The sequence below is a fragment of the Heterodontus francisci genome, chromosome 25, assembly GCF_036365525.1.
Source record: "Heterodontus francisci isolate sHetFra1 chromosome 25, sHetFra1.hap1, whole genome shotgun sequence".
Lineage (NCBI taxonomy): Eukaryota > Metazoa > Chordata > Chondrichthyes > Heterodontiformes > Heterodontidae > Heterodontus > Heterodontus francisci.
Window position 1 is genome coordinate 69,797,062 of NC_090395.1, and position 24,487 is coordinate 69,821,548.

Consider the following 24,487-nt stretch of genomic DNA (forward strand, 5'->3'; position numbering starts at 1 on the left):
TACATCAGATGGCCACTGCAGTTGAGGTCAGAACCTTCCAAGCAGGAGGAACAAGGGGCATGTCAGAAGCATGATCATGTTTCTAAAAAGGTGCATACAGAAAAGATAGATTAAGATACAACAGTGTGACGAAGATCTGCTGCTTGCATGGTTTTGTTATACTGTGAAAGACAACCCACAAAACAACAGCCTCTATGATCTAGATGAAAATCAGGATAATCTACTCCTCCCTACACTGTGTTTACATATACACATACACACAATGAAGCCATATTTTAAATATACAAAACTTTATTTAAATTTGGATAAGGAATTTTAATAAATAAGGCACATTCAAGACACAGCTAGCATTTTAAAAGTTCCAAAACAGAGCACCTTCGATAGAAATGTCACCAAATGAACAAAACAAAACAGTTAAGATGTGAACTGTGAGCCAATTGGACATCGTTAATGGATAAACTAGGTTGGTTTTTCACAGATCCTAATTGTGGACTTTGAGTAACAGCTCCAACCAGGTAGGAAATACAGCCACTGAGCTGCTTGCAAGAGACCTTCTGTAGCTCAGGCTACATACAACCCTGTGTTAAAAAGTACACTAAAAGATTTATCTTTCCAATTATCCATTGTCTTTTAACTGCTGAAACTCATGTGGAAACCAGAAACAACTTCAGAAAATACACAAAGCAGGAATGTGTGTGTTTGGAAATGGTTCTCCATTTCAGATGTTGACCAAACATGCTGATTCAACACAATATCCGAAAGGTACACTAAGTAACAAGAATTAGTCATACCAACTTTTTCTTTCCTTTCTGAGAATGTAAATTTGTATCCCAAGAGTGTCTACACATTAAATACCAGATTGCTACTGGTGGTATTTTCAAATCTGTAATTCATTGAAAAAAATCAATTTTTATTGTCTTCTAATGCAACATGGTCCTATGATTCAAAGGGTACGAATGTAGATTTAATTAAAAAAAGTACAATAGAAGTTGTCATTTTACAAACATTTGGATATTTTCCAGTTCTGTAATGACAGAGTGCTGCAGGCTATAGCCAAATTTAGCCAGGTTTCCCTTAGGATTTGGGAACTGTCTGTTCATTAAGTTGTGCAGTAAATATAGTTACAGTCTTTACACTCTTTATTTAGTGGAGTCAATCTTGTTGATGTGCCGCTATCTTAATCATTTATTGCAGCAACTATCGAGTTCCAATGATCGAATTAAAAAAATCCTGTATGCCAAATGTGTATTCCACCACTTGAGGATGGAACCGAAAACTATCCAGATTCTTACTGAGATTTAACATCTTTGGGGATTCCTTTTTTCCTTCCTCCCCATTGCCACAAAATAAAACAAATTAAGACCAAATTTCTAATGCAAAATAAAATATATAATGCCGTATCTTAAGTGGAGCACACAATCAGAAATCGAAACAGACCTGGATAATTAAAAATTAATCTGCAGCAATGAACCATGTTTGCAGGAATCAAAAAGAATTTTTTCTTCCTGGGATTAGCTAAACCTTATCTAAACACAAATGGACAATTTTTACAATTAAAATTGAGCAGGGTTCATTACATAAAAAACACATACGTGCACACACTAAAATCATAAAAAGGATGAAATGACAGAAGAACAGGAATCTTAAAGTTTTGGACCAACAGTGAAGTTGCCCTGTTCTCTGGACATAAAGCATAGCGTACCAAAGTTCACTGCACATTAGTACATGCTGTGTCCCAAAAGCATCATTAATAATGACTTGGGATGCAGGTAATCTTTTCTGGTGATATTTATAGCTAACCTCCAGGGAAATTTGTCTCTTTGGAACAAGAAAACTGACAATATTGCTGTCCTAAAGGCAATTTCCAGGAAGCAAAATTCTGTTCCCATTGATACTGAAATAAAAATTTTTAGGATGGAACTTGGGGTATCTTAAATTGGAAATCCGTTCCATGGCAGACTCTAAAGCCTCGCCACAAATGCAGATACCAGGGGCTGTTGCATTTATGAATACTGTAGATTATTTTGGAGTTGGAAGATCACCAGACCTTGTGCTTAAGTTTATTCATCTGTTACAGTAAACACACCCTCCATAAAAAGTTAGCTGAAATGCCTACATCACAGAGAAATAGGAATTTAAAAAGCTCAAAAATACACAATAGAAATTCAATAGGTTTTAAAGTCCTAGATTACTAAAATTGAATATATAAAAACACACTTCTTTCAAGAATGCCTCTCTCATTCTTCATGAGTTCGTACTTTTAGCTTTTTAGATAGTCAAAGAACAGCCAGCATGTTGCCTTTGCGAGGTCATAAAAATCTGGAGTATTCACACAAGATACAGACATTACTTAGCTACATCAAAGAAGGGCCATCAGTTTTGGTGGCTTATACAAGCTCACATGCAATACAAAAAGAACCACTATTAGAAACCAAAACTACAAAGTATTCTTTTAAATATGTCAATACTCTCAACATTCAGGATACACAGCAACGCTTTGGGGAAAACTACAAGACATCAAGCTTTGTTAACTTTACCACCCCCACTCCATATTTTGCAATGCAACTCTGGGGATAAACATTCCAGAGACTCTGCTCACATTTTGTGGAGTTTCATTTCACAGGAAGCTTACTAGAATTTGGAAGCACCAAATTGGGCTCACTAAGCTCTGTGCAAGATTGTCTTATTTCTGCTCTCCTCGAGCCAGGCTCCACATTGGGAGCAAAGTCTCTGAAAATGTACTCCAAAGTTTCTTGGTAATACATAAAATTTGAACTTAAAAGCAGAGATACAAGAAAGCTAATTAACATGAAAGATGCCCATTTGCAAAGCATGTGATTTTAGCATTGTGGGAATGACATCAATTCCTTCCTTTAAATAAAAATAGAACACAAGTGGCGTTTCTAAAATTTGAAAAACTACTGCAGGTTGACACTCTTCACTCTCATCAATATCCAATAGCCACATTTTAACTGGAAGAGTTTGATGGACTTTTTTGTGTGTCTTTTTTCCCTCCATATTCCCTCGTAGGCAGGCACGTTGCTCCTAGGTATCTACCATTACATAGCCTGCTATTACAAGGGGCATGAACACAGCTTGAGTAATTAGGCCAGTTAGTTCCCTCTGTAAGACACAATTAAGATCAGAAATTCATACCTCACTGCTCTGGCAAAGTGCATCAATTATCAAATCCACTGCATTAACACCCCTCTTGCAGATTTCTCACTGATCAATACCAACGTTACTGATTTTCAAGCAATTTATGTTGATACTATTAGTCCAACAGGAGATTTGACCACTGTCTGAAAATGTACATGTGAACAATAGGGAATGGAGCAGGGGGAGGGAAGACAGAGATTTACAACCTGAAAGATGGAAATACAAATTTTTCTTTACCCATTACTTATTGTCAATGGTCAAGTAACATGTGGAAAAACTGCAAAATGAAAGCAAAGACTGAACTGGGATTGTGCTACTCTTGAAAGTGCAGCAACTGGATGGACAGCTTGATGTGCCCAGGTTACTGTGGTCAATAATGGATAAGTGAAAAATATATGCACTTCTGAATGCAGAGTTTTGAATTAAACCATGCAATGAATGCAATGAACAGACATACAAATAATTATTTAAAAAAAATTAAATCTTTCAATAGTTTTGATGTTTATTGATTTATTAATTGGGAGAACGGACTTCCAACATTTCAAAATAAACCTGGTTAAGAGAATTCTACCTATAAATTTGACAACTTGGAACAATTTTCAGATGTTCAAAATTTAAAAAAAAAAACACTTTTTAAAGATTACCCTTAAGTTTCACTTATAATTTAACCCTGAACATTTAAGAGTGCATAATAAGCCATATTGATGGTAAGTCATATATAGTATCGTTGTCCCTAAATATGCCAGCAATGAAAAGCTCAACACTTCCAAAATTCAAAGATTTTTTTCTTTTAAAAAAAGCTATTCCAGCCTCAAGATGTTCTCTCTGCCTAAAATTAAAACAACCAAGACACCATGTTAGAAATTTGCAGGAGTGTGTACATACTAAATGGCAGCGTAAATTTGATTCTTATGGTAATTGGGATTGCTAAACAGTAAAACTGCTAAAGAATGAAATTAATAGATCTGTTGGGGGTGGAGAATTGACATTGTAATTTGGCCTATAATCTAAGTAGGTCAATAAGAATGTTGGGGCTACGGTGTCACATGAATCAGAGGGTACACAGACAGACGTTGTGCAACACATACAGCTAAACCATCCTGTCATTTATCCTTCCAATTCAGTTTGAACAAATTTGATAACAGTTCCCCTTTTCCTTACATTACAAGTCTAACAGATTTATCATGGTTTAAATTGGTGGTGGGGTGGAGTGGGAGAAGCTTATATGAGTGAGTTTTTATTATACAAAGCAACTGACATATCCGGATGTTTATGATATAACCCTCAATTTGATTAAAGCAGCGAAGCTCCACAATGCTTAACTACTCTAAACCGCTCAATTCTGAGACCACTGCTGTTCTGGCATGCAAACCTACTGTGGAGCCACCTGCGGATCACGGTCTGGCGTGGTTTGAGCATCCAGCTGCTCTGGCTGAGATGCTGCTTGGTTGCCCGTATTCTCCAGGAAGTAGGAGAAAGGATTTTCTTGATTGCTTTCCATTGCTTGATAGACCAGAAAAAGGATAAGCACCACAATGATGAACAACACGATCTGTAGCCACACTGGTACGAGACGTTGCGATGGCTTGTTCTCCTTTGTAACCAAATAGGTGCTTCTCCCTTTATAGTTGTGTCTCTCTGTAGCCCGTGTCAGCAGATCATCAAACTTGTACTGAATTGGTCGACCTGCTGCTCCTTTGATTGGTCGTCGTCGTGTTGCGCTGTGCACAGAAAGTAGATTCATTAGTGGAGGAGTCTTTTGACCACCTTCCACCCCCCCAACCTCTCCCAAACGACAGGATATTTGGGATTAGGCTTAATAATAGGACTATGTCTCTTACTTGATTCCTGATGGAGAATTCATTTCATCTGGAAACATCTGGGTCAACACATCCCCCATCTCCTTTGGCTGCAATTAAAGAATAAATGATTTTCAAACATTGCTTTAATACTTGTAATGCATCAGCTGGGAATAACAAGCTGAGCTGCAACTACAAAAATGCAATCCGCTTTATATCCCCAGATATATTCAGGTGTCTGCAAAAACAGTAGTGATCATGGTACACCTAGGGGGTGTAAATGAGGATTTGTAAATCTTTTCCCTCCAGTACAGCAATAGGTAACTAATACCGACACGGCAGCAACAGTTCCCTTTCACCAATAACCACAGACTAATTCAACTAAACTCCAAGGTTCATTAACAAAATGAAAACAGACAGCATTGACGAGTTCATACGACAACTGAACACTTTACTGGTTCTATACAGCAATATAACACACCCTAGAAGCAGTGTTCCCTCTAAGTTAAAGCCTGGCTACCAGACCTGGACCCAACCAAACCCGACTACATGTGTCGGGTTCGGGTCAGGCTGGACTGCATTGTTTTGTTTTCGTTTTAATCTACGATTTTTTTCTGTTTCAATAATATGTTTGTTATTTTGAGGTCAGGTCGGGCATTTAAAAAAATTTAAAAGGACTCGGGCCCGGGTTGGCTGTTGTTGGGTCAGGCTTTAATTTTATACCTGAGCCAGGCTTTACTCGAAGTCACACTGCGCAGCAACTTGAAAGTCCCTGCACAGGACACGCAAAATCGGCGCAGGCAGTTGCGCAGAAGAAATCGCCTGTGCGCTAAATTAGAGAACGTTGCCTAGAGGAACCAGCTTCAGTAAGCCAAAGTCGAAGAGTAATAGAGGATGGCAGCTGTTCTACAGATGTTGACACCGGAGTTAAATGCCCTCCCCAACCCACCACTCCAAAGTTGTTTCTTTCCCCCGTGAAGATGCAGACTTGTGCACAGCCACAATTTCACCAGTAGACAATGGCACAGCAGTTCTTCATGAGAGGTTTAATGCTAGGTATGGCCAAGCCAATTCCACTGTGGGAATGTGACAAGTGAACATTACAGATCAGTCTGACCTTGCCCTCCAACATCCACCGATGTACACTTGCCAGCAGAGGTCACTGGATGGTAATTGGGAATGAGAACCTAGTCTGATTTTTATTATCCCCCAACCAGCCCAGAGATGCTGAGAATAACAAGCATTCCAGCTGAGATCAGTTGACAAGAGGGAGGCCTCTATCTTGTACGCAACTTTTCTAGCCTATGTAGTTCAGTACCTCATTTATCCGTGGCAAGATTGAACTCTTAATAAATTTGGTGACAAATCAGCCAATTCCAACTATAAAACACATGTGTACCCTTGTGCTAAATAGATAATGTGCCTGTAATTCTCCACAGATGACAGGAAGAATGGTGAATATAATACTTGATGATCCTACTAGCTATTATCAACCAAAACTTCTGGTGTTCAACTGAAACAAACACCAAATGTATTCCAATGTTTGCTGCTTTTAGCCAGCTTGTCTTTAAAACCTCCTTTAGGAATCCCTGACAAAGAAAAGGTCAAACCAGTTTGGAAAATTCACCTTACAAACTGATTATATGAAGCCTACTCATACTGGAATTTCGCAACTATTCAAACCAGCTAGTCACAAGTTTAGTTTTTTAGTTTAGTTTAGAGATACAGCACTGAAACAGGCCCTTCGGCCCACCGAGTCTGTGCCAACCATCAACTACCCGTTTATACTAATCCTACACTAATTCCATATTCCTATCGCATCCCCATCTGTCCCTATATTTCCCTACCACCTACCTATACTAGGGGAAATTTCTAATGGCCAATTTACCTATCAACCTGCAAGCTTTTGGCATGTGGGAGGAAACCGGAGCACCCAGAGGAAACCCACGCAGACACAGGGAGAACTTGCAAACTCCACACAGGCAGTACCCAGAATTGAACCCGGGTCGCTGGAGCTGTGAGGCTGCAGTGCTAACCACTACGCCACTGTGCCGCCCAAAGGAGCAATTAAAAAAAAGCTTTCCCTCAAATCACTCATTCTTGCTATGGAACAGATCCATGGGTTCTGGAACTCCTCCAGTATCTTGCTAAGTGGATATTGAGAGATTAGACAGAAATTGTGAACACACTATTCAATTACAAAGAGCAAAATTCTTATGTTTGTATTAAAGCTACGTCAGCTTCTTACTTGATATCACAAGAGTGGGCAAGAATCGGGGCAGGAGGTCTGGCTGTTTTTCTCCTCCCACCAACCCCCCCCCCCCCCACCAAGCACAGATCAACTAACAATTACCATTACAATAAGCATTTGCTCCCATGCTTTCTTTATAAAATGACTTTAATGTAGAAAAGCATCCCAGAGTGCTCCACAGATAAAATAGATGCAAAGGAGAGATTAGAACAGCTGATCAAAAGGTGGGTTTTTAAGGAAGATCTTAAAAGGAGATGGGTTTAGGTAAGGGAATCCAGTGAGAAAGGCAAAGCCACCAATGGTGAGGGAGGCTGCACAAGAGACTGAAGTTAGAGGAATTGAGAGTTCTTGGGTGGATAGGAATGAGATCTTTTTGCACAGAAAGAGGTCATCTGGCCCATTGTGTCTGTGCTGTCTCATTGAAAGCTATCCAGTTAGTCCCACTCGTCTGATTGTTTCCCACAGTCCTGCATATTTCTCTTTTATAGTACATATCCAATTCCCCTTTGAGTTACTGAATCTGCTTCTACTACTCTTTTAAGCAGAGCATTCCAAACCACAACTTGCTGCGTAAAAAAAATCTCATTTTCCTTTAGGGACTTTTTTGCCAATTGTCTTAAATCGGTGCCCTCTGGTTACTGACCCTTTTGCCTGTAGAAGTAGTTTCCTCCTATTTATTCAATCAAAACCTAAATTTTTGGACACTCTATTAAATCTCCCCATAACCTTCTCTGTACAGGGGAGGGGGCAGGGGAATAAAAAAGTGGCGCACCCATGAAGGGATTTAAATACAAGAGCAAAAGTTAAAATTTAAAGCACTGAAGGGAACAAACAGACAATGGGGAGGCGATGGCATAGTGGTAATGTCACTAGACTAGTAACCTAGAACCCAAGGCTAATGCTCTGGGGACATGGGTTTGAATCCAACCACGGCAGATAGTGGAACTTGAATTCAATTAATCAATCTGGAATTTAGAAAGCTAGTCTAGTGGTGACCACGAAACTACTGTCGACTGTTGTAAAAAATCTATCTGGTTCAGTAATGTCCTTTAGGAAAGGAAATCTGCTGTCCTTACCTGGTCTGGCCTACATGTGATTCCAAACCCACAACAATGTGGTTGACTCTTAACTGTCCCCTGAAATGGCCTAGCAAGCCACTCAGTTGTATCAAACCGCTACAAAGTCTAAGAAAAAAGGAATGAAACCGGACGGACCACCCGGGCACCGGAAACAAAAACAGCAAACCCAGCCCTGCCGACCCTGCAAAGTCCTCCTTAATAACATCTGGGGGCTTGTACCAAAATTAGGAGAGCTGTTCCACAGACTATTCACACACATACTCACGGAATCATACGTTGCAATGTCCCAGATACCACCCACGCCATCCCTGGGTATGTCCTGTCCCACCGGCAGGACCGACCCACCAGAGGTGGGCACAGTGGCATACAGTCGGGAGTAAGTTGCCCTGGGAGTCCTCAACATTGACTCCGGACCCCATGAAGTCTCATAGCATCAGGTCAAACATGGGCAAAGGAACCTCCTGCTGATTACCACCTACCAACCCCTCCCCCACCTCGGCTCATGAATCAGTGCTTTTCCATGTTGAACACCAACTGGAAGAAGCACTAAGGGTAGCAAGGGCACAAAACGTACTCTGGGTGGGGGACTGCAATGTCCATCATCAAGAGTGGCTCGGTACCACTACTGACTGAGCCCTAAAGGACATAGCTGCTAGACTGGGTGCAGATGCATCTGTCCATGACAATATTGATAACAGTGACCACCGCACAGTCCTTGTGGAGACAAAGTCCCGTCTTCACACTGAGGGTACCCACCATTGTACTGCATGGCACTACCACTGTGCTAAATGGAATAGATTTCAAACAGATCTAGCAATTCAAAACTGGGCATCCATGAGGCGCTGTGGGCCATTAGCAGCAGAAGAATTGTATTCAACCACAATCTGTAACCTCATGGCCCGACATATCCCTCACTCCACTGTTACCATCATGCCGGGGGACTAACCCTGGTTCAATGAAGAGTGAAGGAGGGCATGCCAGGAGCAGCACCAGGCATACCTAAAATGAGGTGTCAGCCTGTTGAAGCTATAACACAGGACTACTTGTATGCTTAACAGCGGAAGCAGCATGCAGTAGACAGGGCTAAGCAATCCCACAACCAACGGATTAGATTTAAGTTCTGCAGTCCTGCCACATCCAGTCGTAAATGGTGCTGGACAGTTAAACAACTAACTCTGCACGGAGAGCTGCTGAGTCTGGTAAGGCTGGGATAAGGAGTTTTAGGGTTAATTTCTATCTAAAGTCTGGATTTTTTTTCTCTTCAATTTAGCAGTCAACTAAAAATTACTCCTTGAGTTAAAAGAAGTTAAGTTTTATTCCAGCCTTAAAGCAGGGGTATAACAAGGTCTCTGGGAGACACTGCAGCTAGTTACTTAGCAGCTGGCTTAAGCTGATTTTCAGAAGTTTGAATCTGTTGTTTTTCAGAGAGTATAAAACCAGGGTTTCCTCAGTGCTGCTTTGTCTGTGCACGCCAAGCATCAGTCAGTGCAGACTGTAAAGTGGGAGTTTAGTGAGTGAGCAAGTTCAGTGAGGGAGCAAGTTCAGTGAGGGATGGTTCCTCAGGGGAGTGCAGCCAGAGCAAAGTCCGTGGCACCAGGGATGGCTCAGCTGCACAGGAGGGGAGGAAGAGTGAAAGAGCAATAGTGATAGGGGATCAGACAGGCAGTAAACGTGACTCCAGGATGGTGTGTTACCTCCCTGGTGCCAGAGTCAAGTTTGTCACGGAGCAGCTGCAGAATATCCTTCTGGGGGAGGGTGAACAGCCAGAGGTCGTGGTCCACATTGGTACCAATGACATAGGTAGGAAGTGGATTGAGGTTCTGAAAGCAGATTTGAGAGAGTTAGGAAGGAAACTAAAAAGCAGGACCTCAAGAGCAGTAATCTCAGGGTTACTCCCAGTGCTACAGGCTAGTGAGCATAGCAATAGGAAGATTGAACACGTGGCTGGAGAACTGGTGCAGAAGGGAGGGCATCAGCTTTCGGAGGCACTGGGACCAGTTCTGGGGCAGGTGGGACCTGTCCTATCCTTGTCCTTTTCCATAAAATTGACTGAATTATGATCACTACCACCAAAATGCTCTCCCACTGCCACTCCTTCCCATCTTCATTTCCTAAAATGAAGTCTAAAACTGCGCCCTCTCTTGATGGACTTGCTACATACTGGGCAAAAATGTTCTCTTGAATGCACAAGAATTCTGTTCCCTCAATTCCTTTCACACTAAAACTATCCCAGTTAATATTGGGGTACTTAAAACCCCCTACAATTCTGCCCCATTGTTCTTGTGCTCCAGAACTAGCCACACCCCTAGCCAAGCTGTTCCGGTACAACTACAACACTGGCATCTACCCGGCAATGGGGAAAATTGCCCAGGTATGTCCTGTGCACTAAAAGCAGGACTAATCCAACCCGGCCAATTACCGCCCTATCAGTCTACTCCTGATCATCAGCAAAATGATGGAAGGAGTCATTGACAGTGCTATCAAATGGCACTTGCTCAGCAATAAGTAAAATGATTGTGGTTGTTGGAGGTCAACCATCTCAGTCCCAGGACATCACTGCAGGAATTCTTCAGGGTAGTGTCCGATGCCCAACCATTTTCAGCTGCTTCATCAATGATCGTCCCTCCATCATGTCAGAAGTGGGGATGTTCGCTGATGATTGCACAATGTTCAGCACCATTCGTGACTCCTCAGATACTGAAGCAGCCCATGCCCTTGTGCAGCAAGACCTGGACAACACCCAGGCTTGGGATGATAAGCGGCAAGTAACATTCGCACCACAGAAGTGCCAAGCAATGACCATCTCAAACAAGAGAGAATCTAACCATCACCCCTTGACGTTCAATGGCATTACCATCGCTGAATCTCCCAGTATCAACATCCTGAGGGTCAACAGGGAGCAGAAACTGAACTGGACCGGCCACATAAATGCTGTGACCCAAGAACAGGTCAGAGGCTGGGAATTCTGCAGTGAGTAACTCACCTCCTGTCTCCCCAATGCCTGTCCATCACCATCTACAAGGTATAAGTTAGGAGTGTGATGGAATACTCTCCACTTGCCTGGATGGGTGCAGCTCCAACAACACTCGCTCGACACAAGAAGCTCAACGCCATCCAGGACAAAGCAGCCCGCTTGATTGGCTCCCCATCCACCACCTTTAACAGTCACTCTCTTCACCGCCGACGCACAGTGGCAGCAGTGTGTACCATATACAAGATGCACTTCAGCAATTCACCAAGGCTCCTTTGACAGCACCTTCCAAACCTGCGACCTCTACCACCTGGAAGGACAAGGGCAGCAGATGCATGGGAATACCACCACCTGCAAGCACCCCCCCAAGCCACACACCATCCTGCCTTGGAACTTCACTGTCACTGGGTCAAAATCCTGGAACTCCCTTCCTAACAGCACTGTGGGTGTACCTACACCTCAAGGATTGCAGTGGTTCAAGAAGGCAGCTCACCACCACCTTCTCAAGGGCAATTAGGAATGGGCAATAAATGCTAGCCTAACTAACGACGCCCACATCCCCTGAATTAATAAAAAAAATGTAAATCAGCAACAACATGGTTGAACTGAACGTGATGTGGAATAGGATACAAGCAGCAGTTTCGGATGAAGGGGAGTTTTGGAGGGGGAGGCTGGGACAAGAGCACAAATAAATTGGGAGGATGAAGAAAGGAATAAATTAGACCAGAGATCAAACCCGAGAGTTTGTTTTATGGCTTAGTAGTACACCAACCTGTGTTTTTACTCACACAATGGGACAAAATCATCTTCTCAGAACTTTGAACTACTGTGAAAAAGGTATGCATCACATGATACAAGGAAAAACAATATAGTCACCTATACAGAAAAATAATTTTGCTTGCAATTATATTTGCTAAGGTTAATTTCCCAAGAGCTAGTTAAAGAAACAGGACTGAAGTCTTTAAAAAAGTCAATATTGCAGGCAGAAGGGGGAAGACTGGGAAAGAATAAATACTCTGGTGTCAGTAATTGGGTGTGAGCAGACCCTTCCTCAGAGGATACTGAATATAGTTGAGTTTCCTCTGCTTATCAGTGTTTGTCAGAGCCAAAACATGCACCAACACCCTGCAGTCACTTACACAGTAATGAACTAACATTTATATATAGACCGACTTATTTAAAAACAAACAAAATTGCAGCAAGACTGGTTCATGTGTGTGCTGGCTAACTGCTTTTTGTCAAGTGTGAGATGACAACTTGCTGGACTGAAACATGCTTCAGTGTAACAGTGTGGAAAGAATAAGACAACTCAAAACACTACACACCACTGTAGTATCATGTAAACTGCTTTCTGTACTTGGAAGTAGTACAATTTACATTAAAAAACTACAACATTCCTTTTTTTGGTGAAGTCATACAACATTACATCAGACTAGTTTATACATAAGTCAGCTCTCGGGATGAGGGGAACAGACAGAGAGAGAGAATGAGAAATAGAGGGGAAAAAAAAAGAGAACCCTTTCACTCAAAGGGGGTGGCTCTCTGCTAGTTCTATGGGCCCTATGCAAATTAAATTTGGGAAAACTACTATCTTTGAATGTCACACTTAGAATTTGTTGAGTCTTTTTTTTCTTTGCATCTCTCTCTTCAGCTCCTCTTAGTTCTACAAGAAATGCTTTTAGTTAACATATTTATTATGGAGCTAATTAACAGCATACAGATTTAGTTTCTGGCCTGCTGCCAGAACGTTCAATCTTCCTTTTTATCTATCTTTGTTGCTGATGCACTAATCCATAAAATGAAGATGTAAGTGCAGATTCCACTGGAACATTCTCACTGCAAATGTAATTAAGCATGTAATACCAACTAGGTATAATTAAGGCAGCACAGAGTCATACTGGTTACTAAAATAGATATAGGCGCACACCTTGAATGAAGTGATTAATTTAATTGGCGAATATATTAAGAGCGGTGCAATTCCCAAAGCTCAGACTATATATTAGTTCTCTCATAAGGCTGGCTACAATTGCAATTAAGAAAAACATAAAATTACACGGAATTTACAGCACAGAAACAGGGAATTCGGGCCAACTAGTTTATGTCAGAATTCATGCTCCGCACGAGCCCCCTCCCTTCATTCAACCCTATCAGCATAACCTTCTATTCCTAATTCCCTTGTTTTTAATCTAGTTTCCTCTTGAATGCATCTGTGCTATTCACCTTGACTACTCCTTGCGGTAACGAGTTCCAATTTCTAACCATCTTTAGGTAAAGAAGTTTCTCTTTAATTCCTTATTGGAATTACTGATGACTATCTTTTACTCATGGATCCTAGTTTTAGTTTTCCCCACATCTACCCTATCAAGGCCACTATTAGACTACCTAGATAAACCCCTCAGCCTGTTCAGCTTCTCAGTTCTGATATCATCCTTGTAAATCTTTCCTACACCTTCTCCAGTGCGTCTATATCCTTTTAATAATAGATAAGAACTGCACACATTTTTCTGTGTGCTGTAAGCAAGGTTTTATACAAATTCAAAATAACTTGACTGCTTCTCAATTCTAATCCTGTGGAAATAAAATCCAATGTTTTGTTTGCTTTTTTAAAAATGGCCTTAATAATCTGTGTTGCTACCTTTGGTGATTGGTGAAGATTCCTTTGCTCCATTTAAGCCTTATTTTACAAGCAATATATGGCCTTTTTATTCCTCCTACCAAAATGTAACACCTCACATTTATCTATATTGAATTTGTCAACTAAACACTCATTCTGCAAGTTTATTAATGTCATCTTATATTTCATTGCAGTCTTCATTAACTTTAATCCCAGTTTGCTGTCCTCTTCGAATTTTGAAACTGTACTTCCAATTCCACAGTCCAGATTATTTTACACAAATTCTGAACAACAGTAGTCCCATTGGAACACTAGGTTCCACCTTTTGCCAGTCTGAGAAGCTACCAGTAACTCCTCTGTTTTCTGTTCTGTAGAAAGCTTACTATCCCATCTGCTACTTGTCCCAAGTCCACATGCTCTGATCTCAGTCTATTACGTGGAGCTTTATCGGCCTTTTGAAAATCCAAATGTGTTAAATCATATATGTACAAAATAATCAAAGATGAAGTGTAAGTAAATAGTACATGAAAATGAAAAAATGTATTCACTTATCAGCAGTTTGCAGTCAAAAGTATTTCCTCCCTTCTGCTTCCATTCAGATACTTTCTTAAGGGGAGTGGTCCATTTTTAGAAATTTACTCAGTCAAAACTGACCAGCCAAATAGGAATGGTTTATTAGTGAGCTGATCATATGTTCAGTTATACTTCTGAACCACATTTATACAGTCATCATTACCTGGATTGGTTCCGATTTGTTTGTACTACTTGCAGTTGTGGCAGTGATTTTTGTTGTGTTTTGTCTTTGATATGAAGAATCTAAACAGAAATACATTGATAATATGATTAACACAAATTCCTAAATAGAATACAGCCAGAACATAATTGGGGATTAACCCATAATGCCATTAGCTCTACCATTCTAAGAGGCAGTGGCATTATGCAATCATAAGGCCACTCGACATTAAGTGCTGTCTCCCAAATCATAACATAATGATTAGTGTCCAATAATGAAGGCGGCTGCATTTTTAAGTCAAGGCTCCACAAATGATTCCTTGAGACATTAGAGTCCAAACTTTTAACGTCCTCTTTTAATGGAAAAGTTATTTCATATTTTTCATGGTTAAAATGCCTTCAATTCCCAAGACAGATGTTACAGGACCAGGTGATTCAAAGGATGCCATGAACCAGGAGTTGGGAACAACAAACGACTGTATAATGGATTGTCTCAGTAATGCAAAAGCAATGCAAATCAGTTAAAAGCAATGGCAAAATTATGATTATAAGTGAATGCTGACTACCTTGATTTCATAATTTTAAAATTCTGAAAAGGTGAACAAGATCACTAGCATGGATCATAACTAGGGCTCTGAATTTGCATGGGTGGCACAGAATCCATATGGGCAAAAATACTCTGTGACATTCAAAGTCGCTTAAAATTAAGAACATAGAACAAAATGCTTGTCCATTTTTAGCTTGTTAGATTAAATGGTCATAACCATTTGGTAGAGTACAGCGTAACACTTCATACAGTGAAAAAGTGCCCTGTGTTTTCTTTTTAAAATACATAGTTAAGAGATGTAAAGGTGCAGGCTAACACACAGGCACCAGAATATCTGTGTTACTAATCGGGACAGTCGGTCCATCTGACAGACTCGGTGAGCGGTGGTCACCTGCAGAAGGGAGAGACAGACATCCTTCCTGACAGCTGAAGTAATGGAACAGTGGCTCTTTTACTTATTGTAATTATTTAAAAACAGGTTACTGACCTTCAGGAAAATTCACACCCAGAATCTATTTTGAATAAATAGAGTATTCATGCTGTATCCCAGGCTATGCTCATTTTTCTAATTGGTTTTATCTGGTTAATTTATTTTCTTAAATTTGTATATAAATTCTCATGAGTAGCTAAGCTACAAAATCAAAGAATTCAGGATGGATGGCAGCTATCAGGCTCATGTCAGAGCAAATCTACTCCTTCCAATTTCCCTGCTTTTGCCCTATTCCTTTTAATATTCAGATCCTCTAGACTTTCCTATTGCAGTATCCTGCATCACTCTCATGTGCTTGTCCCAAACCCTGTGTCTTTGAGAGTGTCTATGCTTATCTCGAGATCCAAAGTAATTTACGGGAACGTACTGAAAAATTAGCAGCAAATGCAGATTTCTTTTAGCTGTGGGACTTAGCTTAGCTTTAAACAAAAGAAAAACAAGAGGTGTGTGCCTTTAAGACCGAGAAAAGGATTTCTCTGGGAACAGTCAATGCTGAACTGGGTGGGGCACTTGCAAGGCAATCTGTTTTTCCAAGCCACTCAACGAAGAGAAGTGACTGTAACATGACTGGCTGCTGGGGAGTTTTTAGTTTCTCTTTTGCAAGAAAGACCAGTTGTTGGCTGGAACCTGTTCTGGAGACCAGAACAAGAGAACTCTCTGAAAGAAATCAAAAGACTAGTTTGCTGCTAAAAGGGGTAGGAAGACAGTCCAGAAACACTCAAAAAATAATTCCTGTATCAAGGGAAATTCTAATTTCTTCATGAGGTTACAAGAACTTTGAAGGAGTTGCAAATTGAAGGCATGGAAGCTAAAACCCTTGTTGCTGTTTATGCCTGGAGAGAGGGCACAGGAAGAGGGGTTGTGGCATTCTGTGGAGAATCACTGCTTTGGAGAAAGGCTCCTTTGCTGATAGGAAGCCTGCATTGCTAAAGGTAGTCTCCGGTCTCTGGAAAAAATCTCTACCTCAAGTGCGAGTCCTGTTGCATTTTTTGGAAGCTCCTGAGATCTCAAGAAAGTTTCTACTGTTGGACTGCTACTTAGAAATCCAAATAGACCTGTTGCTACAACATGTTGCTGAAAGATCTGTGTGATGCCTGCTGCAGATGAATTGCCTTGAAACCTACGCACTACTGACTGTTCATTAATTTAATCTGGAAACTTCGAGTGACATCTAACTATTCGACCCTGGGACAACTTATTGATCCGGAAATATTCTACCAGAAGTTACAACCCAGTTATTTTATTATTCCTAAGAAACAGTTTGAACTTAAACCAATCTTTTAAAACCGGTTAACCGTTGGTTTTTGAACGTGTGTGTGTGCATGCATGAGGGTTAGGAAGAATAAGTAGTTATAAAATCTGTTAATACATAGATTTATCTCATTATCGTTTAAAATTGGTTTATTAATAGTTAATTTTTTATTTAAAGAAACCTGGTACGGTGCGCTTTATTCCGGAGAATAAATACAGCATTTAATTTGGCTAATTTCCAGTAGGTGGGAAACTTTATTTGATATGCTATGACCTGTGGAGTAGTGGGACTGAATTAACAGTGCATTACTCCCGCCTTGGTCATAACAGCCTTCATAAAATCTCACTTTGGTCTTCAAAAGCTATAGAGCATCACATCAGACCTGATTTAAAAGATTATTTTACAATAAGATTAGCAAGAACATAAGACATAGTACAGACAAGTTTCCAACTACCCCTCCTACCCACCAAACTTTATATTGAGGAAGGAAATTACTAGGACTTTGAATTTAAGAAGTCAAAATGCACAATAAGGAACCTTCAGTCAAATACAAACAGAACCAATCACACCACATTATGTCTGAATTCTCTTTCTCTCAAGCGTCTAATCAGCATGATTTAAATGGCTGATTAAAGGTCTGCTACCCGACCCAAACCCGACAGGACCCCATGACATGTGTCGGGGTCGGATCAGGTCGGACATGCTCTATCACAGGTAAGTGGCTCCAATGTTAATTTAATTTTTGGACTAGAAAGATGGTTCTGTTACAGTTATTTTAAGCTTGTGCAGATCAGCAACAAAGTGAAAAACGAAAAGTAAATTAACTGATGGTCAGGTCAGGCGCAGGAAAAAAATGGAAGGACTCGGGCCGGATCGGGGATTTTTTTTTGCAGACCCGAGCAGGCCTTTAGCTCCGATTGTCCTGTAGGTCCCTCTGCCTTTGCACCTGGGTACAAATCAATTATGCAGCTAAAAAAAATATGGAAGTTTAGCACAAGTGAGTTACAAGTGCAACAGGTGTCCTTGATCTTTTCTAGTTGTCTATTAAATCCTTTGCCCAAATGATTCTCTGTCCACAAAAATTCAGGATGGAACACAGTTATTTGGCTGTTTGTGACTGAGGTGGTATTGTTCCCATGTCAGAGCAATCTACTCTTCCCTGCTTTTCCCCTATACTTTTAATCTTTAGATCTTCTTTAAACTTTCTTATCCTAGATTACTCTCATCACGAAAATGGGCATCCCACCTCCACCGCCCCCCACCCCTCCCCGGACTCTCAAATGTGACTATTCTCTAATTGCACTTGTTCAAATCAGATTTTCAGGTGCAGCAGGACAAAGTGTCATTCTTCTGGTGTTTTACTGCAATATTTTGGGTGTTCCTTCTTATTTTTTCTTTATCAAGACCAGTTCTGTATTTTCATGCCAAAAATGTGTCGCATTATAAATAGAAAAACTTCCTAAACATGCTGTACCTGAACAATGAGGCGAAACTTAAATTTTCTTGTTTAAAGCAGAAATATATGATGTGGATTCAGCTCTTTTCTTGGGGCTCTAACTGTTTATGCTGATTTATGATTATTTCAGGTTTGGGTATAATCTCCCAATGTCATTAGGATACTTGGGCGTAACTTGACATTGGCAAAATGGGCACAACATTGGGTGCATTTTTGGGTCTAAAGCTTGGCTGCTTCCAAGGAGGAAACTCTAGGCTATTGGTTATATTTTGTGACTGTATTTAGAGGAGCACACACCAAATAAAACATTTCATATTGGCCATGGGTTTACAGAATCATCCAAGGACAAAGAAGGGCACAGTACATGCTCAATTAGCTGATGCCAGCCAGGGTACATTTGACTGGAGTGCCCCCAAGTTGCTGGGGCGGGTGGGGGGGGGGGGGGGGGGGAGCGGGGGAAGGTGGAAGAGAAATTGATCAGGAACCCTGCCTTCTAATGGCACCTGCAGCCATTCAATGAGGGCAGGACTGGGCTCATGCCCATTGGCGCTCACCGTCAAGGGTCGGCTGTGACTTTCTCACACTTGCACAATGTACTGGAGGATGCTCGAGACTGTACCTCTGCAAGGGGTCAATGTAGCTAGATCTTTTTTTTTAAGAAAAAAAAAGTCCATGCATCACCTCGGAATTTTTGCTTTTCCAAAATGTGAATTAACTGTGAAATTTTTACCGAACAATCTTAAGGAAAATCTACAAGAATAATCCAATGATAAAGTCTGAGTACAATATCTGGTTTACATTCAGCTGCACCAAGAAATCCTAAAATGGAATTATTTTCTTGCAGAAGCAAAAAAAATTGCATTTATGGAACAATACACCCTTTTGCATAAATCAAATCTTGCTACTAGAAACAGTCTGAGCTGCGACTTTCATATAGCCTTTATTCTAAAAGATCACTCTATGCTAAAAGATCACTCTATGCAAGCATTCAAACAGACAGACAGTGCTGGAAATAGCAGACTCAATTGCCCAATGCATTAAACAGAGAAACTGCAACTTAGGTTATGGAGTAAATAAATCTACACTGGGGCTATTATAAATTTTAATGGTCTGTTCAGGCAAATAAGAATGCCAGGCCTGCAATATAAAATTTAGTTTCAACTCACCAATTATGCTGTGTGTGGAGCCCTCAGGAGGAAAGTCTGTAAAACAGAATTACAGTTTTGTAGAATTTTCCACTTAAAAAAAAGATCAAAACTTTCTGCAAGTGGACAGGACGCAACAGTAAACATTTAAAAATAGATGAGCCAGGAAATCTAACCGATATGAAATTTGATCCAATTAATAAATGATCAAACATACATATTTTGGGATCTCAAACGCATTGACAAAACATGCAAGTACATAAATATGTTGAAACAACCTACCATTTCATAATCTCTACTCCATATAAATACAGGCTATTATAACATGTTATCTGAGATCCTCAGAACTTAATGTTGAACACATGAATTGGAAGACAAATTTTGAAAAATACAAAAATTTAATTTGAAATGTTCTGCAAGGATCTCTCTTTAAAGCTCCACCTTCATACACTTGACACAGATTTCCAGCATATTAAATGCTAGTTTTCATAAGAATAGGACCCTGCTATTGTTCCTCATTACCTCTTGGCACCGACTGATGGATGCATTCAACAAACTGATGGACACTAACGAGTTGAAACTTCAGGTTGTAGAGATTAAGTGGCACAGTATAACATATTATTCTTTTATTTACGGCATGCAAGTTAAATTGCAGTCTTAGGACAGTTCTAACTGAAATTAGTTTGTATGGACTCAATCCTACTAGGTAAGAATCCACATCATAAATATTTGGCACCTGGTGATAATCGATCCCAGATAGAATTTGTACAAGAAATGGAAATGCAATGCTAGCACAATAAAGGATGTCCTGTGAGGTTACAATACAAATAGAGCAAGGTGAACCAGAACTTTATTGTACAACTAACTTATTCTATACGTAAAGTCTTTGATGTAGACTAGTTACCCGGAAAAGCAATCTCCAAGCTGCCATTTTTTCCACTTGAATCATAAAATTTGTTCCAAACTCAGACATTTAATTGGTTAAATCATTGAAAGAAGAACCACATAGCTTTATTATAAGACACCAATAAAATATTTTTTGCTGAAATAACGTACATTATGAACTGGAAGATAGCTGTATATTTAGTGCTGTCTCAGGATCACATCATTGATTTATTGAGCCTTTACTTTCAAAATAAACATGAATGGAGGCAGTGGGACATAATCAAAAATTTGCCCTCCTCGGCTATATATAATCATATGTTTAAAACATTAAACACAGTAACAATTTGTACAGCTAGATGCCAATTGTATAGATACCTCCCTTTTATAGGGATTAGTACGAGGATTACAGAAGTGCTGCAAATTCAGGCCAGTCATAGATACCTTCCAGAGTTCAAGTTTGTCAGTCACCGCTGTAAGCAGTTTCAGCATTCTTCTCTTATTGACGTTGACTCACACTGCTCTATATTTACTTGCATGAAAGCATAGTTGAAGATGTAATAATAGCATTGCCTTCTAGCTTGGACTGGGTACTCATGATTTTTGCAAGTGTGTTTCTTCAATATCTTCACACTTGGCCTGAGCAAATACTTGGTAAGCCAAGACCAGATACAAATTATTAAAATAAAAGCAAAATACTGCGGATGCTGGAAATCTGAAACAAAAACAAGAAATGCTGGATTCACTCAGCAGGTCTGGCAGCATCTGTGGAAAGAGAAGCAGAGTTAACGTTTCGGGTCAGTGACCCTTCTTCGGAACAAATTATTAAAGCTGCTTTATTCCACAGCAAGTTGTTCATACAGGACTGATGCTGTGACTGGAATCACTTAACTCAATCCTTACAACTAATCTTCGAGTGGAGTGTCATTGTTGCCTCAGTGGTAGCACACTCACCCGAGTCTGAAGGTTGTGGGTTCAAGCTCCACTCCAGAATCTAGACTGATAATTTAGTGCAGTACTGAGGGAGCACTGCACTGTCACAGGTTTATTTTTTTTTAAAGTTTCTAGGAAAATGAATCCATTTAGCATAATGCCACGATTTGTCCACCTTTCTTTTTAAAAAGTAGAGTACATGTTGGTTTAAAGAAAAGCCAGTTATTAAAAATAACTTTCTAACACTACACTTGGCAACTCAGTAAAATGCAATTTCTCTTTCAGGAACAACTTCATGATTAAGGAATTGTTGGTTTAAAAATTGGCCCACTGCATGATGTTGTGAATGCCAATTTGACTGAAAATGACAAACTTGGATTCAGCAGGAGTTAGAGAAACAAACTTGCCACAAGACAAGGTTAGAGACAAAAGTGGTCAGTGAGAATCATTAAAGAAAGCTTTAAACGTGCGGTAAGAAAAAGACATTTTCTTGTTGCTACCTACTTCTGTTCTCATAAACCTGAGCTCCACTGAAGGAAGGGCCACATGAGAAAAGTTTACCTATCTTTCTCTTTTACACGTTGCCTGATCTTCAGTGCTTTTCCAGCTTTTAGATATTACTTATGTACGCCAACTGCAACTTTGACCACAAACAATATATTAAAAATGAAATATAAACAAAATGCTGCAAATACACAGCAGATCAGGTATCCATCTGTGGAGATGGAAGCCCAGTTAGCATTTTCCAGTTCTGATGAAACGTGAACTCTGTTTCTCTATCAGCTACTACCTGACCCAAGTTTTTCCAGCATTTCTGCATATATTTCAGATTTCCAGCATCCGTAGTATTTTGTCTTTATATTAAAAATAAAGATGATTTTACCGTCTTCCTCTTCACTGTCCGAGTATTGGTCAACATCTCCAGTACCGTTTTGCTTGAGTGGGGGCACAGCAGGACCCTGTCCCATCAATTTCAGCAGTTTCTTCTCATAAATCATCCTGGTAGTGGCTACAAGAGGGTAAATAAGTCAGCTAAGACAACAAAAATCAATACAGAGGGATCATTATTAATTGGAAAATCTGTGTAATATTTGGAAGGATGGCAGCAGGTAAATGCACATTCAAGGAAAGTGCCAAAATCTGGGTGATTTTTGTATGTCCATTTGAGGCCAAATATCAATTGTGGAAGGGGGAAAAAAAAAGGGAAAGTTAATAGAAAAAAAAAGACCAAGCATAACAAAAAAGGTAATGAATTTTTAAAAAGTTGTATTTTTGTTTAACTAATACAAACAGGATCAACCGTGAGGCAAGAGAATAAACTTTATCGCCACCTGGCACTTCTTAGTAGTATAAGAGAGATCAAGCATTGCGGATGAAATTATAGCTACACAGTTGAATCACTAAATTATTACACCTTTCAAATCAATTTCTACAGAAGCAGAGCAGCAACAACAACGTGCATTTATATGGCACCTCTGACATCGTAAAACAACCCAATGCATTTCACAGAGTTGCAATCTGACAACATTGACACCGAGCCAAAGGAGGAAATATTAGGGCAGGTGGCCAAGTGCTTCAGCAAAAGAGATAGCTTTTAAGTAGAGCCTTGAATGAGGGAGAGGTGGAGAGGTATGCCAGAGCCTAGGGACTAGACAGCTGAATGCTTGTCATCATTGATGGGATGAAGGAAGCAGCAGATGTACAAGCAACCAGAATTGGAGAAATGTACGGTTCTGAGAGGTGGAGGGCTGGAGAAGATTACAGAGGTAAGGAGGGATGAGGTCCTGGAAGGATTTGAACATGTGGATGGGAATTTTAAAATCAAACATTGGTGTTCTGGGAGTCAATGAAGAGTAGCAGCAAATTTTCAACTGCTAATCAGGTTTGAAATACTGTTGCTTGTTACAACCATAAGGTTTACTTCCAGCAACAATCCCACCAACTTAATATTAAAGAAAATGCTGGAAATGCTCAGCAGGTCAGGCATCTGTGGAGAGAAAAACAATGCTAACATTTTAGGTTGGTGACCTTTTGACAGAACTGTGAAAAAGATCATTGACTTGAAATGTTAGTGCTGTTTCTCTCTCCATAGATGCTGTTAGACCAGCTGAGTATTTCCAGCATTTTCTGTTTATATTTCAGATTTCCAGCATTGTCAGTATTTGGGGCGGCACAATGGCGCAGTGGTTAGCACCGCAGCCTCACAGCTCCAGCGACCCGGGTTCAATTCTGGGTACTGCCTGTGTGAAGTTTGCAAGTTCTCCCTGTGTCTGCGTGGGTTTCCTCTGGGTGCTCCGGTTTCCTCCCACATGCCAAAGACTTGCAGGTTGATAGGTAAATTGGCCATTATAAATTGCCCCTAGTATAGGTAGGTGGTAGAGAAATATAGGGACAGGTGGGGATGTGGTAGGAATATGGGATTAATGTAGGATTAGTATAAATGGGTGGTTGATGGTCGGCACAGACTCGGTGGGCCGAAGGGCCTGTTTCAGTGCTGTATCTCTAAACTAAACTAAAAAATCTAAACTAAATGTTGCTCACAGGAGCTCTCTGTAACTAAAAACAGATTCTTTGCTGATGGAATTTTAAACAGGAGTAGTTATCAGAACATAATCTCGCTGCATCCAACTAAAGTAGCATTTGCCTTATTATAGTTTACAGGTGGCTACTTCTACATACAATTAGGTATACATTTAATATTCCCATTGCATTTGTATTCAGAAACAAATGCAGTGAGTGAGCAGTGTAGAAAAAGGTCTTTCAATTGTGTACCTACCCACAATAGGACCAGGTGTAACTCCATGTTTCATAAGCTGCTCCTTCAACTCTTCGTTGCTCATCTGTGTGACATCCATTGTATTTGTATAGCTTTCTTCAGCCTCTTTTAGTTTAGGCAGTTCCTTAGTTACAAGGAAAACGAAAGACAAATGGAAAGTTTAATAGCACTTGTAATAACGGCTTCAGTATTACTGGTCTTTAAAATAACCCACAGCAAAAATTATCTTCCAACACAAAAGGAAACTGACTAGAGTTATGAGTAATTGCACGCATGTGCAGAAAAGCTTCTTACAGGAAGAGTATGTAAATCAGTAGTATAAAGACACTAGTAAATAATCAGCAACGACAATGAAGTAGCCACTGATACAAATAGATTCATTCAGTAAAAATTTAGCTTGA

The 24,487-nt window shown here is 40.1% G+C and overlaps 1 protein-coding gene across 1 annotated transcript in view; it reads right to left on the reverse strand.

The window, feature by feature from the left end:
* Positions 1-273: 273 nt before the first annotated feature.
* LOC137383975 (lamina-associated polypeptide 2, isoforms beta/delta/epsilon/gamma-like) overlaps positions 274-24,487 on the reverse strand; it is a 47,674-nt gene continuing 23,460 nt past the window's right edge. Inside the window, exons 2-8 of the mRNA XM_068057471.1 lie at positions 24,087-24,210; positions 22,194-22,319; positions 19,517-19,552; positions 14,610-14,689; positions 5,001-5,068; positions 4,536-4,880; positions 274-3,123 (exon numbers count right to left, since the gene is read on the reverse strand). Coding sequence (XP_067913572.1) covers positions 3,114-3,123; positions 4,536-4,880; positions 5,001-5,068; positions 14,610-14,689; positions 19,517-19,552; positions 22,194-22,319; positions 24,087-24,210 — 789 coding nt within the window. The 3' untranslated portion in view covers positions 274-3,113. The remainder of the gene's footprint in view (positions 3,124-4,535; positions 4,881-5,000; positions 5,069-14,609; positions 14,690-19,516; positions 19,553-22,193; positions 22,320-24,086; positions 24,211-24,487) is intronic.